The sequence below is a fragment of the Lagenorhynchus albirostris genome, chromosome 12 (assembly GCF_949774975.1).
Source record: "Lagenorhynchus albirostris chromosome 12, mLagAlb1.1, whole genome shotgun sequence".
Taxonomy (NCBI): Eukaryota; Metazoa; Chordata; class Mammalia; order Artiodactyla; family Delphinidae; genus Lagenorhynchus; species Lagenorhynchus albirostris.
In genome coordinates, this window is record NC_083106.1 from 47813344 (window position 1) to 47826380 (window position 13037).

At 40.0% G+C, this 13037-nt stretch overlaps 2 protein-coding genes and 1 non-coding gene across 3 annotated transcripts in view; 2 read left to right on the forward strand and 1 right to left on the reverse strand.

Annotated features, from left to right (window-relative positions):
- SLC16A10 (solute carrier family 16 member 10) overlaps nt 1–13037 on the reverse strand; it is a 135469-nt gene that overhangs the window by 101498 nt on the left and 20934 nt on the right. The gene's annotated exons all lie outside the window — the stretch shown is intronic.
- Nucleotides 2617–2689, forward strand: TRNAG-UCC (transfer RNA glycine (anticodon UCC)). The gene has a single exon. It is a non-coding gene; the product is annotated as a tRNA-Gly (tRNA).
- LOC132530213 (mitochondrial dimethyladenosine transferase 1-like) lies at nt 8167–9192 on the forward strand. Its single transcript, XM_060167211.1, has one exon. The coding sequence runs from the start codon at nt 8167–8169 to the stop codon at nt 9190–9192; it is 1026 nt and encodes a 341-aa protein (XP_060023194.1).

Consider the following 13037-nt stretch of genomic DNA (forward strand, 5'->3'; position numbering starts at 1 on the left):
TTTACAAAATAAGATCAAATATAAAATTATCAAGAATTTCAAGATGCTGACAGCAAAACATTAAACCAAGCACAGAACCCATCTGAGCACAGAGCCCTTTGGGACTGCACAGGCCACATGTCCAGGAAGCCAGCCCTGCCTGATTCCCTGCTATAACATGAAAAAAAATTTTAAAGGAGGCTAGTCTGTAGCTTTCCACGAAGTTTCCTTAAACTACGCTTTAAATGGAAATGGAATAACAACACAATTTCTCTAAAAAATATGTTCTTCCAAATACAATGAAATCTTGATAATGCTGGTGCCAAAGAATTAAACTAATCCGGGCCTGCAGGGTAATTAGACTGCTTCAGCTCCTCCAACAGAGTGAGGGAAGCATGTGTGTCATTCTGTTTGCCAGGTTATTATTTGACCCGTGACTCATTTAAACTGGAGGTTTAAGAAGATGGTCGTATTGTATACACAAAATCACTTGGCAATAAACATTCCAAATACACTTTGAATAAATAAATAAATGAATAGAAATAATTGATTAAACACTTTATATTTTTTCCATTAGGAAAACAAAACTCCCACTTGCCTCATATCCCCCCCCCCACACACACACACACACACACAATTTAAAAATTGTTCCCCATGGGCTTCCCTGGTGGTGCAGTGGTTGAGAGTCCGCCTGCCGATGCAGGGGACACGGGTTCGTGCCCCGGTCCGGGAAGATCCCACATGCCACGGAGCAACTGGGCCCGTTAGCCACAATTACTGAGCTGTGCGTCTGGAGCCTGTGCTCCGCAACGAGAGGCCGCGATAGTGAGAGGCCCGCGCACCGCGGTGAAGAGTGGCCCCCGCTTGCCACAACTAGAGAAAGCCCTCGCACGGAAACGAAAACCCAACACAGCCATAAATAAATAAATAAAGCAAACTGCCAACAAGTAAAAATAAATAAACACTATTATAAAAAAAATACAAATCCAACATTATATGTTGCTTTTTTTTCCTTTTTTAGTAATTTTGGACTGGAGATATACACACAATAACAGATTCCTATTGGCATTTTACTTTACTTCCATTTAAGGTATGAAATTTATACAGTATAGAAACTCAACTCTTTTTTTTTTTCTTTTTTTCTGCGGTACGCGGGCCTCTCACTGTTGTGACCTCTCCCGTTGTGGAGCACAGGCTCCAGACACACAGGCTCAGTGGCCATGGCTCACGGGCCCAGCCGCTCCGCGGCATGTGGGATCTTCCCGGACCGGGGCACGAACCCGTGTCCCCTGCATCGGCAGGTGGACTCTCAACCACTGCGCCACCAGGGAAGCCCCTGTGTAGAAACTCTTAAGTGCAGAAAAACATATTGAAAATGCAAATGCTGCCAGAGTTATCTGGCCCTAAATTAAACTAAGTTAAATCTGTAAAACAGTGACATGTAGGAAAACTAACATGTCTCAACTCTAATCTCTGGTGCAGGAGCCCATTTTTGTATACTTATGTATACTTTAAAACAATGTTAATGAGCACATTTCACACTGGTATTATGCCAGTGATTATAAGTAGACCCAGAGCAAAATGTCTTGATTATTTTTCCAAGAATCTGAGAAAGTATCACACAGAAGAAAAGGAGAAATGGAAGAAATGCTTCATGAAACCCAAACTAGAGATGTTGGAAGAACAATGTCAGCATCTTTCTCTGAATGTCAGTGTGATTCTGCAATATGAAAACGTGCAAATCAGCATTTATAGAGACAGATGCAAGCAATACAGTTGTGACCATATTTTTAATATTTCTAAATATTTTAAGTTAATTTCTATGATGGATGTTCCCCTTAATACTACTTAATGATTTAAACCAGCTACATATTTAAAAACTGCCCCTATGGGACTTCCCTGGTGGTCCAGTGGTTAAGACTTCACCTTCCAATGCAGGTGGCGCGGGTTCAATCCCTGGTAGGGGAGCTAAGATCCCACATGCCTCAGGAACAAAAAACCAAAACATAAAACAGAAGCAATATTGTAACAAATTCAATAAAGACTTTAAAAATGGTCCACATAAAAAAAAAAAATCTAAAAAAAACTGCCCCTAATCAGCTTTAAAAGAAATTCCTTTATCATGGAAATTATGAGTGTGGATACATAAAATATTTGAAGGAAGACATCCAAAATAATAAAAATAAAGACCAGAAATCCTACCAGTACCATGGTTTCCAAACTAGTAAGGTTATGGAGTTCTTTTGTAGTGTTCTTTAGTTTCCAAAATTCCAAGTCCTAGATAAGGCCTGGATACGATCAAGTTTCAGACAACTTTAAATATATTCACCATAACTGTTTTTCATTTTTTTCTGAGAGCCAGAGTTAACAACCCATGGCACAGTGGGGTTAACAGCAATTATTTAAGTCCAAAATAAATGCATCCTATTTTATTTGGCTTACTCACTCCTTATACTAAGAGGTGAAAATCTGCCTCTTCCTTTCTTATATTAGGATATCTACTGATATCTAAGCACACCTGTGTATTTGATTATAAAATCTAAATATAATACAAAATATTCCTGCCAGTACTTCATGACTTCAGAATGTCCCGAATGCAAACAAACAGCAACAATTTTTAAAACACTGTAGGGGACTTCCCTGGTGGTCCAGTGGGTAAGACTCTGTGCTTCCAATGCAGGGAGCCCAGGTTCGATCCCTGGTCAGGGAACTAGATCCCACAGGTTGCAACTAAAGATCCCACGTGCCACAACTAAGACCCAACACAGCCTAAATAAATAAATATTTAAAAAAAAAAAAAAACAAAAACACCATAAAGACAAAAAACAAATGACAAACTGGGAAAAATATTTGCAGCTCATATCACTGACAAATGGCTGAGCTTCTCAATAAATCAGGAATTCCTACAAATCAATAAAAAAGCCGACATCCCAGTAGAAAAACAAAGGATATAAGGGACAGTTTAGAAGAAGGAAATACAAATAAGTGACTCTCTGAACACAAAAGATCCTCAACCTTATCCATAATTATTATTAAAATTACCCATGTAAGATACCATAATGATTACCAATTACAATTTTCCATAATATAATTTTACCCAGAATAAGAGAAACGTGTTATAATGAAATGCCACTCTTTTTCTAACACACTGTCAAAAGCTGTTAACTAATTGTGTTAGTGCAATTGAGGGTAAATTGTGCATTCTCATATACTACTTTCGGGAATGTATAGTGGCACCACCTCTATGGAGACAATATGGTAATTTTTGTCAAAATTATAAATACATACCAAAAAGCATATTATTGGGTCAAATGATGAAATTAAATTCAGATGGCATATATTAGAGAAATATATTGTATCTATGTTCAATTTATTGAAGTTAATAACTTGTGGTTATATAAGAGGATATCCTTATTTTGAGAAAATACACATTGAAGCATTTAAAAGAAAAGGGCAATAATATATTCAACTTATACTTAAATGGCTCAGAAAAAATGTTTCCTCGAATACATGTATGTATATGTAAATGCACACACACAGACACAGAGAGCACAAGAGAGAGTAGAGAGCAAATGATAAAGCAAATGGAATAAAATGTTAGGAAATGATAAAGGGTTTTCAGCAATTCTTTATACTATTCTTATTCTTGCAACTTTATTGTTAAATAACATTTTTAAAAGTGTGGAAAAATGCACATACCCTTTGACCCATAACTTTCCCTTTTAGGATATAAAACCATTTGTCAACTCTTGCTACAGACGATGAAAAAGAATGAAGCATCTCTATGTGGTCTGACTGGGCCCATCTGTAAAATATATAATTTAGTTTAGAAAGCAACATTGAGTATTTACTACTTTTACCCTGTTTACTTCCAATTAGAATCTAAGGGAACCTATTTGTGTGTCGGTGATTTTTCTTTTTTTTGGCTGCACTGCACAGCACGTGGGATCTTAATTCCCTGACCAGGGATCAAACCCATGCCCCCTGCATTGGGAGCGCAGAGTCTTAACCAGGGAAGTCCCTGTGTGTCAGTAATATTAAGTTCAATCCTCTTTTCAGAACTCCTGGGCTGATTTAGCCCAGATGATAAGGTCTGTTCAGAAGATGTGGCACATGGTTACCAAGGACAGACAGCCCACTCAGTCCCCTTGATCTTGGCTTCGCTGAACCACACTTGCCTTCAGAGTCACAGCAAAGTCCCACCCCCATCTTCTTCAGCAGGACATCTGTTACTGTGCTTGCCTTTGGTCCCAGTCCTGTTTGGATGATTCTCTTTCCCTGGTTTCGTCCTCCTGGGGCCCTGTAGTATCTTCTGGGTGGGGATGAAGACATTTCCTTAGTCAGATCTGAACCAGCTTCTCTAGTTGTGTGGGGCAGGAGAGGAAAGTAAAATTATGTGCTCAATTATACCTATTCTCAACTGCTTTGCACCCTTCACAGCTTCCTTCCTAGTGGTCCACTTCAGCAAAACCACCTGGGCTAAATCATCTATGGGTGCCACACAGGACTGAGTGAATGAATAAAAAGAGGTGTAAGGCTACCACAACTTCCATGAAATTCACTTTCCAGGTTGTACTTTGCCTTTTACTGTTTGCATCAGTTTTTCAATTATAATTAATTTCCTAAAAATAGAGTAGATTGTCAACAAGAAGCCCTACAAGGCCAATGGTCTGAATGATAAAGTTCGTCTGTAAATGTTTCACCTTGAGGCAGCAAGACGCATTTACTTTATATTTTACATTTCTTCAATGACATTGCATATTTTTTCGTGTTATATTGTATTTCTTCTTTGGTGAGTTGTCTGTTGATGTTCTTTACCTATTTTTGTTTTGGAGTGGTAGTCTTCGTAAAAACTGTAAGTTAAGATAATAATGACATCATATCCAATGTTCTGTCCATCCTGAAAAAATGGCCCCTAAAATGTCAATAATTTGGTTCTGCTCTCTCTCCCTTTCCCTCCTTCTTTCCTTGTGGTACAGTAGAAAGGGCACTAAATTTGGAGGCCTAAAACGCAGGTTCATTGCTGAGTCCCTGGGATTTATCTACTTACATATAAAGTGAAGGGGCTGGATTAACTGGTCAGCAAGGCCTTAGATGTCTAAAATTCTTTAGTCTTTTTCTATTCCCTCCCCAATCATCACCAGCCTCATTCTACCTCTGATGGTAAGATGACTTAACTGTGAGTTAATTATAGGACTCTTTTTTAGTAGCCATAAATCACTGGTGATGTAAAAATCAAAGGAAGAAGTATAGAGAAAAGAAATGGTCCTTCATGCCCTCAGAAGTTTCAGTTTCTTTGTAAATGATAAAATTAGTTAAGGTTCTACCATCTCAGGGTCAGACTTTGGCTCTGTTGAGGATGTTAATGGCATTATTGCAAACAAATAGCTTCAAAGCAAATAACCAAATATTAACTAAAGCAGACACAGTCCAAAATTTTGGTTTATTTGGTAGTACAAATGAATAAGCTAGTCACATCAGCTCTGATCCTCCCACTTCTTGTACCAATCCTCTTCAATATTCTGATTTCCACACACTTGCCCTCAGCCAACTTACTTCTAAAAAGACAAAATTTAACTAATCAATTTGTGCATTGCTAAAGCAAAGCTGGTTTAGAATGTTTTAGTTTTATCATCAAAAGGGCCACTACTTTGCATTTTCTAGTATCCCCCATCCTAATATCTGCTATTTTCTTAGAAATTCAAATTTTTCTTTCAAAGATCTGGCTGCCCCAAAAATATAAGTACAATTTTTTTTTTTTTTTTTTTTTTTACAAATGGTGAGGGGAGAAATCCACTCAAAATTCTACCATTCTAGTACAACTATTGCTTGTTTGTTTCTCCGTATTCCCCTCATCTTTGTTCACGTTCATGCACATTTTAGAGTCACAGTCGGGTGATACACCCTGACTATGTATCACCATCAAACATTTTCCATGTTGCTACATAGAAGTCATTATCATTACCAGCTGCAACATAATTCATGAAGTAGATCAACATCATTTATTTAACCACTTCTATAGCTGGGGGCATTTGACTCCAAAGTTTTACTCTTTTACAGTAATGGTATCGTGAAGATCTTCATGCATAAAGCTTTTTCTTAGGAGTCATTAGGCAAGGTCCTAGGGAATGAGATTCTAGGTTAAGTGGTGTGACTATATTTGGCTTTTTTTTTAATTTATTTATTTATTTTATTTATCTTTGGCTTCGTTGGGTCTTCATTGCTGTGCGCAGGCTTTCTCTAGTTGCGGCGAGCAGGGGCTACTCTTCATTGTCGTGCATGGTCTTCTCATTGTGGTGGCTTCTCTTGCTGTGGAGCACAGGCTCTAGGGCGCATGGGCTTCAGTATTATCTTTTAATTCATACACAAAAACGGAGATGTAGAAAGCCCTCGGCCTTCCAACAACAACAACAAACCCCACTGCTGTGGTATGATAGATATAGGAAAAAGTCTGAAAGAACACAAAATCAAATGCAGTCGTCCCTCAGTACCTGCAGGGGATTGGTTCCAGGACCCCTCTTGGATACCAAATTCCAGGGATGCTTCAGTCCCTTATATAAAATGGTGTACATCCTCCTATATACTTTAAATCATCTCTAGATTACTTATAATATCTAATACAATGTAAATGCTATGTAAATAGTTGTAAATACTATGTAAATACTATGTAAATAGTTGCCAGGCATGTGGCAAATTCAAGTTTTGCATTTTGGAACTTCCTGGAATTTTTTTTCCCGGAATATTTTCGATCCACAGTTGGTTGAATTCGCAGATACAGAACCATAGACATGGAAGGCCAACAATACTATACTAGAAAGTAAAACAAGATCCACTATATATATAGGCTTTTGCAACTTGCTTTTTATGTAGCTTCTAAATATATACTTTTCATTAGGAAATATTTACAGTGTACATAAAATTATAGGAACTCACCAACCAGCTTTATCTTTTTTTAATATTTATTTATTTATTTGGTTGTGCTGGGTCTTAGTTGCGGCAGGCAGGCTCCTTAGTTTTGGCACATGAACTCTTAGTTGCGGCATGCTAACTCTTAGTTGCGACATGCATGTGGGATCTAGTTCCCTGACCAGGGATAGAACCCGGGGCCCCTCCATTGGGAGCGCATAGTCTTAACCACTGCGTGACCAGGGAAGTCCCCAACCAACTTTATCTAACGTTTTGCAATATTTGCTTTAGATTTAAAAATATAGGGCTTCCCTGGTGGCGCAGTGGTTGAGAGTCCATCTGCCGATCCAGGGGATGCGGGTTCGTGCCCCGGTCCGGGAAGATCCCACATGCCGTGGAGCGGCTGGGCCCGTGAGCCATGGCCGCTGAGCCTGCGCATCCAGAGCCTGTGCTCTGCAACGGGAGAGGCCACAACACTGAGGGACCTGCGTACCAAAATAAATAAAAATTTTAAAAAATTAAAAATAATAAAAATACAGAGAGTTGAAGCCCCTCGTGTGCCCCCATTATCTGTTTCCCTCCCTCGCTTCATAGAGATAAATCACATCCTGAATTGGCTATATATCATTTCAATGCGTGTTTTTATATTTTTATTACATAAGTATGTTTCAATAAAATATATTTACCTTATTCAATTCTAAAATGCATGCCTTTTCATATTATATCTCTAAAACTGGGATGCACCTTACAATCCACAATAAAGCACTACATCACAATTTAATCTGCAGGTTTTCCCCTTCGTCAGTATACATAAAATGGGGGTGCATCTCAGCAACAGTGTTTTAGATTCTATGAAATGTGGTAGTATTTTTTCCTTAGTTTTTTTTTAATGAAATGTAAATGGTATCATGTTAAACATTCTACAACTTCATATTTTCAACCAATACTATGAGATTTACCAATACTGTTACATGTATGTGCCATCTTTAAATGTTCTTAACTCACCACTACACACCACAAGATTAGGAGTCCTCTAGGTAAGAAGCAAGTCCTATGCTAGCTAGTGAAAATGGCAACCATTATTGCTCAAATGTGTGTGCTTGGCTAAAACAAAGAAAAGGAGTTAACGAGATGGAAATAAGAAAAAAGGGAAGGAAAGAAGATAAACAGAAGACGCTTCCTTGATACGTAAGTAGCTGGGGACAGCAGACAACTGCATAACTAAACACGATGATTCAGGAATAAAAATGATGACAGGAGGAAGGAACCGCGGGGAAGGACATGCGTGAGACCTGTGCGGCCAGGCCGGGGCTCATGGCCGCCTCCAGGACGCTCGGCACCTTCCGTCTCCCACCATTACCCACAATTCGAGAAATCATTAAGTTGTTTAGACTGCAAGCTGTGAAGCAGCTATCCCAGAATTTTCTCTTGGACTTGAGGCTGACAGATAAAATTGTAAGGAAAGCTGGCAGTCTGACAAATGCTTATGTTTATGAAGTGGGCCCTGGGCCTGGGGGAATCACAAGATCCATTCTCAATGCCGGTGTTGCTGAACTTCTGGTGGTTGAAAAGGATAGTCGATTTATTCCTGGATTACAGATGCTTTCTGATGCAGCACCTGGAAAACTGAGAATTGTCCATGGAGATGTCTTGACATTTAAGATAGAAAGGGCTTTTCCAGAAAATCTCAAAAGACAGTGGGAGGATGATCTTCCAAATGTACATATTATTGGCAATCTGCCTTTTAGTGTATCAACTCCACTGATTATCACATGGCTTGAAAATGTTTCTCATAGAAATGGACCTTTTGCTTATGGCAGAACCCAGATGACTTTTCAAAAGGAAGTGGCAGAGAGACTTACAGCCAGTACCGGAAGCAAGCAGCGTAGTCGCCTCTCCATCATGGCCCAGTACCTCTGCGACGTTCAGCACATCTTGACAGTTCCAGGTCAGGCTTTCATCCCCAAACCAGAGATGGACTCGGGGGTGGTGCATTTCACCCCCCTGACCCGGCTCAGGATAGAGCAGCCATTCAGGCTGGTGGAGAGAGTCGTTCAGAATGCCTTTCAGTTCCGAAGGAAATGCCGCCATCGAGGGCCTGGAATGTCATTCCCTGAATGTCGGCGATTAGAAAGCACTGGGAAACTGTTCCGCTTGGCAGATGTGGACCCTACCCTTCGACCCACCCAGCTCTCTGTGTTACATTTTAAGAGCCTCGCATACCAAAAAATGTGTGATGAAGACCCACACCACTTTGCTTACAATTTCAGAGAAGAACTCAAGCAAAAATCAGAAAAAAGGGGATGACAAGGACAGTTACAGACTGTAGCTGCTATTTCAGGGGCTGGCAGCCAACTGGATGTTGATTTTCACAGTGTTGAACTTCTCATATGTGTGCTCCCCAGGTGTGACTTATTTCCCCTTTTACAGCTTGGTAAAGAGAATAAATATCATCAAATAAATTTAAAAGTGAAATCAGCAACTTAACCCATATCTGAATTAGACCTGTATTATGCCTTTCCATGGCTCTCTGTTTCATAAAAACACTCCCCGTTGACAACCGACGTTAAGCTCTGGACGCTGAATTCTCGCTCGAGAACGGAGCTGAGATCAAGGTTGGCATTTTCCGATTGACTGTCCAGGGACTGGTGACGCATCTGCGCCTTCAGCAGAGTTCCCCTGTCCCTCTTGGTGCTGTTGGCTTTGCGTTTGATGGTGCAGAAGTGCCCCCGGACCAGCTTGGGCTGCCCGTCCTTGCCGGGCGGCTGCTGAGCTGGCCGAGCGTCCGGGTCCTCCGAGATCCTCAGTCTCTGGAACTGGATCTCCATGTCTGTGGTAGGGCTGCCCTGCTTCCCAGTCTGGTGGTAGTCCTCCTCGTCGTCGCTCAGAATGTCGCTCTCCTTGATGAGACTGTCAGAGAAGTCGGCCAGGCCCTCGTGGGGGTGTTTCTGGGCGTTCTGTCTGCTCCCGGCCGGGGGGCAGCTGCTGCTCTGGGTACCACTGCTCAGGCTGCCCTCATCCGAGTCCAGCGAGCTGCCCTTGTCCGGCTCCCCGGGCCACTCGCTGCTGGAGGAATTCTTAAGGACTTTTAAGGACCTGGATGAAGCTGCAGTGAGAAAAGCACATCTTCCCTTATGATAGAGGAACCGATTCCACAATGTGTTCATTTTTGCCTTGTAGGTTATCAGATTTAACATCTTAATTAAAATTTTATCACCTCACTTCAATCCTGGGACTATCCTGGGACTTGGGCAAAAAAAAGTGTAGATACTGCAAATATGGACATTTTTTATTTATGCTTATTTGAAATTTTAAGTTGGAATTTGGCATTTTTAGAGGACCAATTACCAGAGCTTAATTACTGAGAACAATAAGCTATAAATTATCATAAGGGCTAGGATTCCTATTACTAATGAATAAATTTAAAAGTCAGTTTTACAGCTAATTAATGAATAAATTAGCTCTTGCTAATGAATAAATTTAAAAGTCAGTTGCTAATAAAATCTAGGTTCCTTTCTTTCACTAAAGTACTTTGTAGTTTGAGAACTAAGATTACACCATATTTCTCTGCCCACCTTCTCACCTGTTTATTTCCCTTGCTGCTCAATTAAAAGTACAAAAATGCTTTTTCTCTCTCAAAAAAAGAAACAAAACAAAACGATGACAGGAGGAACTGTTCCCTGGAAATCTGTGCTGTTGCTACTCCAGAACCCAGCTGGAGATGCAGTCTGCTCATGTCAACCAAGCAGGCACTAAGACCCCAGGCCCCACTGGCCTTTACCCAGCCAACTCTGCTCACTGACTCCAAGGGGGCCCAAAACCAGCATCAGGACAGGGCAGGCCCCAGGGACGGAGAGATGACAAACAAGCGGCATTTACGCAACAGGGACTGCAGTCTCAGTCTGCTTCCTCTGCTTCTGCTCCTCCCTGCCCCTCCATCCCACCTCCTCTCTCCACTCCCCTCCCCTGCTCATTTATGTTTACTCGAGGAAGTCTACTCGAAGACCTGTGTCCACTGTCTGTCTGTCTGCTCTCCTACACACAGACACACACGCACAATCATTCAGTGAAAAGCCATAATGATCACTCAGTACTAGATTTTGCTGATGAGACATAAGAAAATTTCCATTACTGGTTCCTGAAGCCAAACTCCAGTTTTAGCTTATTCGGAGTTTTAAAAGGTAAGAAAATAATAGGACTAGAGTTCCTAATAACTTTTTCTTTTCTCTTTCCATATGATACAAAAATACCTTGGTGGAGACAGATTTTATTTCTAAAAAGAGCCTCAGTGGCCAAACACATATACAGAGTCCTTACCTTCCAGAATCAGAGGCGTACTGTGATAAGTAGCAATATAATACGTCCCTGTAAGAATTAACGCTTAGATTGTATTTTGCCCCTTTATCTCCATTTAACCACAAGCTTATGACACTAGTTTATCTAATAGCAGCTAACAGAAACACCCATATTTATGCATATTTCTTAAAAAATAAAAGTATTACTGAATTCATTAATAAATGTACCTTTAAAGAAAAACAGAATTCCTCAATTAATTTATTAATAAACTATATCTTTTTACCTGTAAGAAAGATAATATTTTAAACTCTAGTGTATTTTATTTAGTATAAGGTAATAGAACTAAACAGTCCCCAACCATTTCACTGATTTTCTTTCTCCAAAACATTCTGTAAGCCATAAACTCTGCAGGTGTTCTGGTGTTTTGGAGCATTCTGCAACTTAAGTTCCTGTTACTTGCTGACATATTTGATGTGTATTTGAACATAAATTATTGGAACATTCTTTCAACTGTCAAGTTTGATTGACTCACTTTCTGTCAAGTTATCCTAATTAACCCACAGCCTTCAAGCTTTGGGATTATTGCTGTCAATTCTGTACAGCCATTTGTTTAATGCACAGTCTGCTCTAATACCTTCCATGGTGAACCTGCAAATATAAACCCTTTTTGATTTTTACTCATTAACTAGACATTGGAAAGTGCCATGCCGTATAATCTGTATTAATGTGTGAATACAAGTTTTGCCTACTTCATATGAAGCATTCAGAAAGAACTTATTAAACAAATCCTCTCAGTGAAGGACTTTCAGTTGTTCAAAAACTTCACTGAATGCCCACTATGGGTCAAGCACTGTGCTGGACAGTAGAGATATAATTGTAAACAAGGCAGACATAGATAGCCCCCGCTCTCATAGGCCTTCTACATTTAGTAAGGAAGACAGACATTAACACATAATTACAACCAAACAGAGAGAAAGCTAATGCCACAATTTGTGCCTTGCACAGCACCTGCCAAAGTTAAGCTCAGTACATACTGTTATCACTACCTCAATTTCAAAAATACAAATAGTCTACCCAGTAAAGAACTATGTTAAAGTTATAAATCAGGAGTGATACAAAGGGAGGAAAAGAGATGACAGTCATGCTTCAAATTTAAGTTCTGGTATAGTGGTGACGGATGCACAACACTGTGAATGTACTTAATGCCACTGAAGTGTACACTTAAAAATGGTTAAAATGATAGATTTTGTTATATATATTTTACTACAATTAAAAAAACGGCATTTAAAAATTGTATTAGGTTGTTGAATCAACTTCACCAGAGACTTATAGCACGTGAGTACTTCCGCATCTCAGAATGGTGCATAAAAGGTGGAGAGAAGAGAAAGCCATACAGCACACAGCTGAAAGCAGACAGAAAATGTGAAACTACTTTGCTTCAATTCTCTTCTAACCTTACTGAATTGTTCAGTTCACCTGCTCTGCTCACACAGTAGAGCACAGCTGAGAAGGAAAAAAAAAAAAAAAAACGCCACAACCTTAGAAACGGGTTTCACTACAAATTCACAATTTCCAATATTTCCAATCTCGGTTCAGTTCTCAGAATTCTTCTCAATCCTTTTCCTTAGCAGTAATCAGCTCCCAAACCTTTGCCACTCTCTCAAATCTGCTGTTAAGTCCCATGTTATGCTTAACACATACCCTCCTTCTCAGAGGAAGCAAAGGCCCCCTCAGTTTCCTGATCCTCACCAACCCTACCCCTCCATTTGTTTCCGTTCTTACTTTCCCCTCTCCAGGTCCTGAATAGGTGGCATCTCTGGCAAATGCACTGCCCCCCACCCCTCACCAGCAGCAGC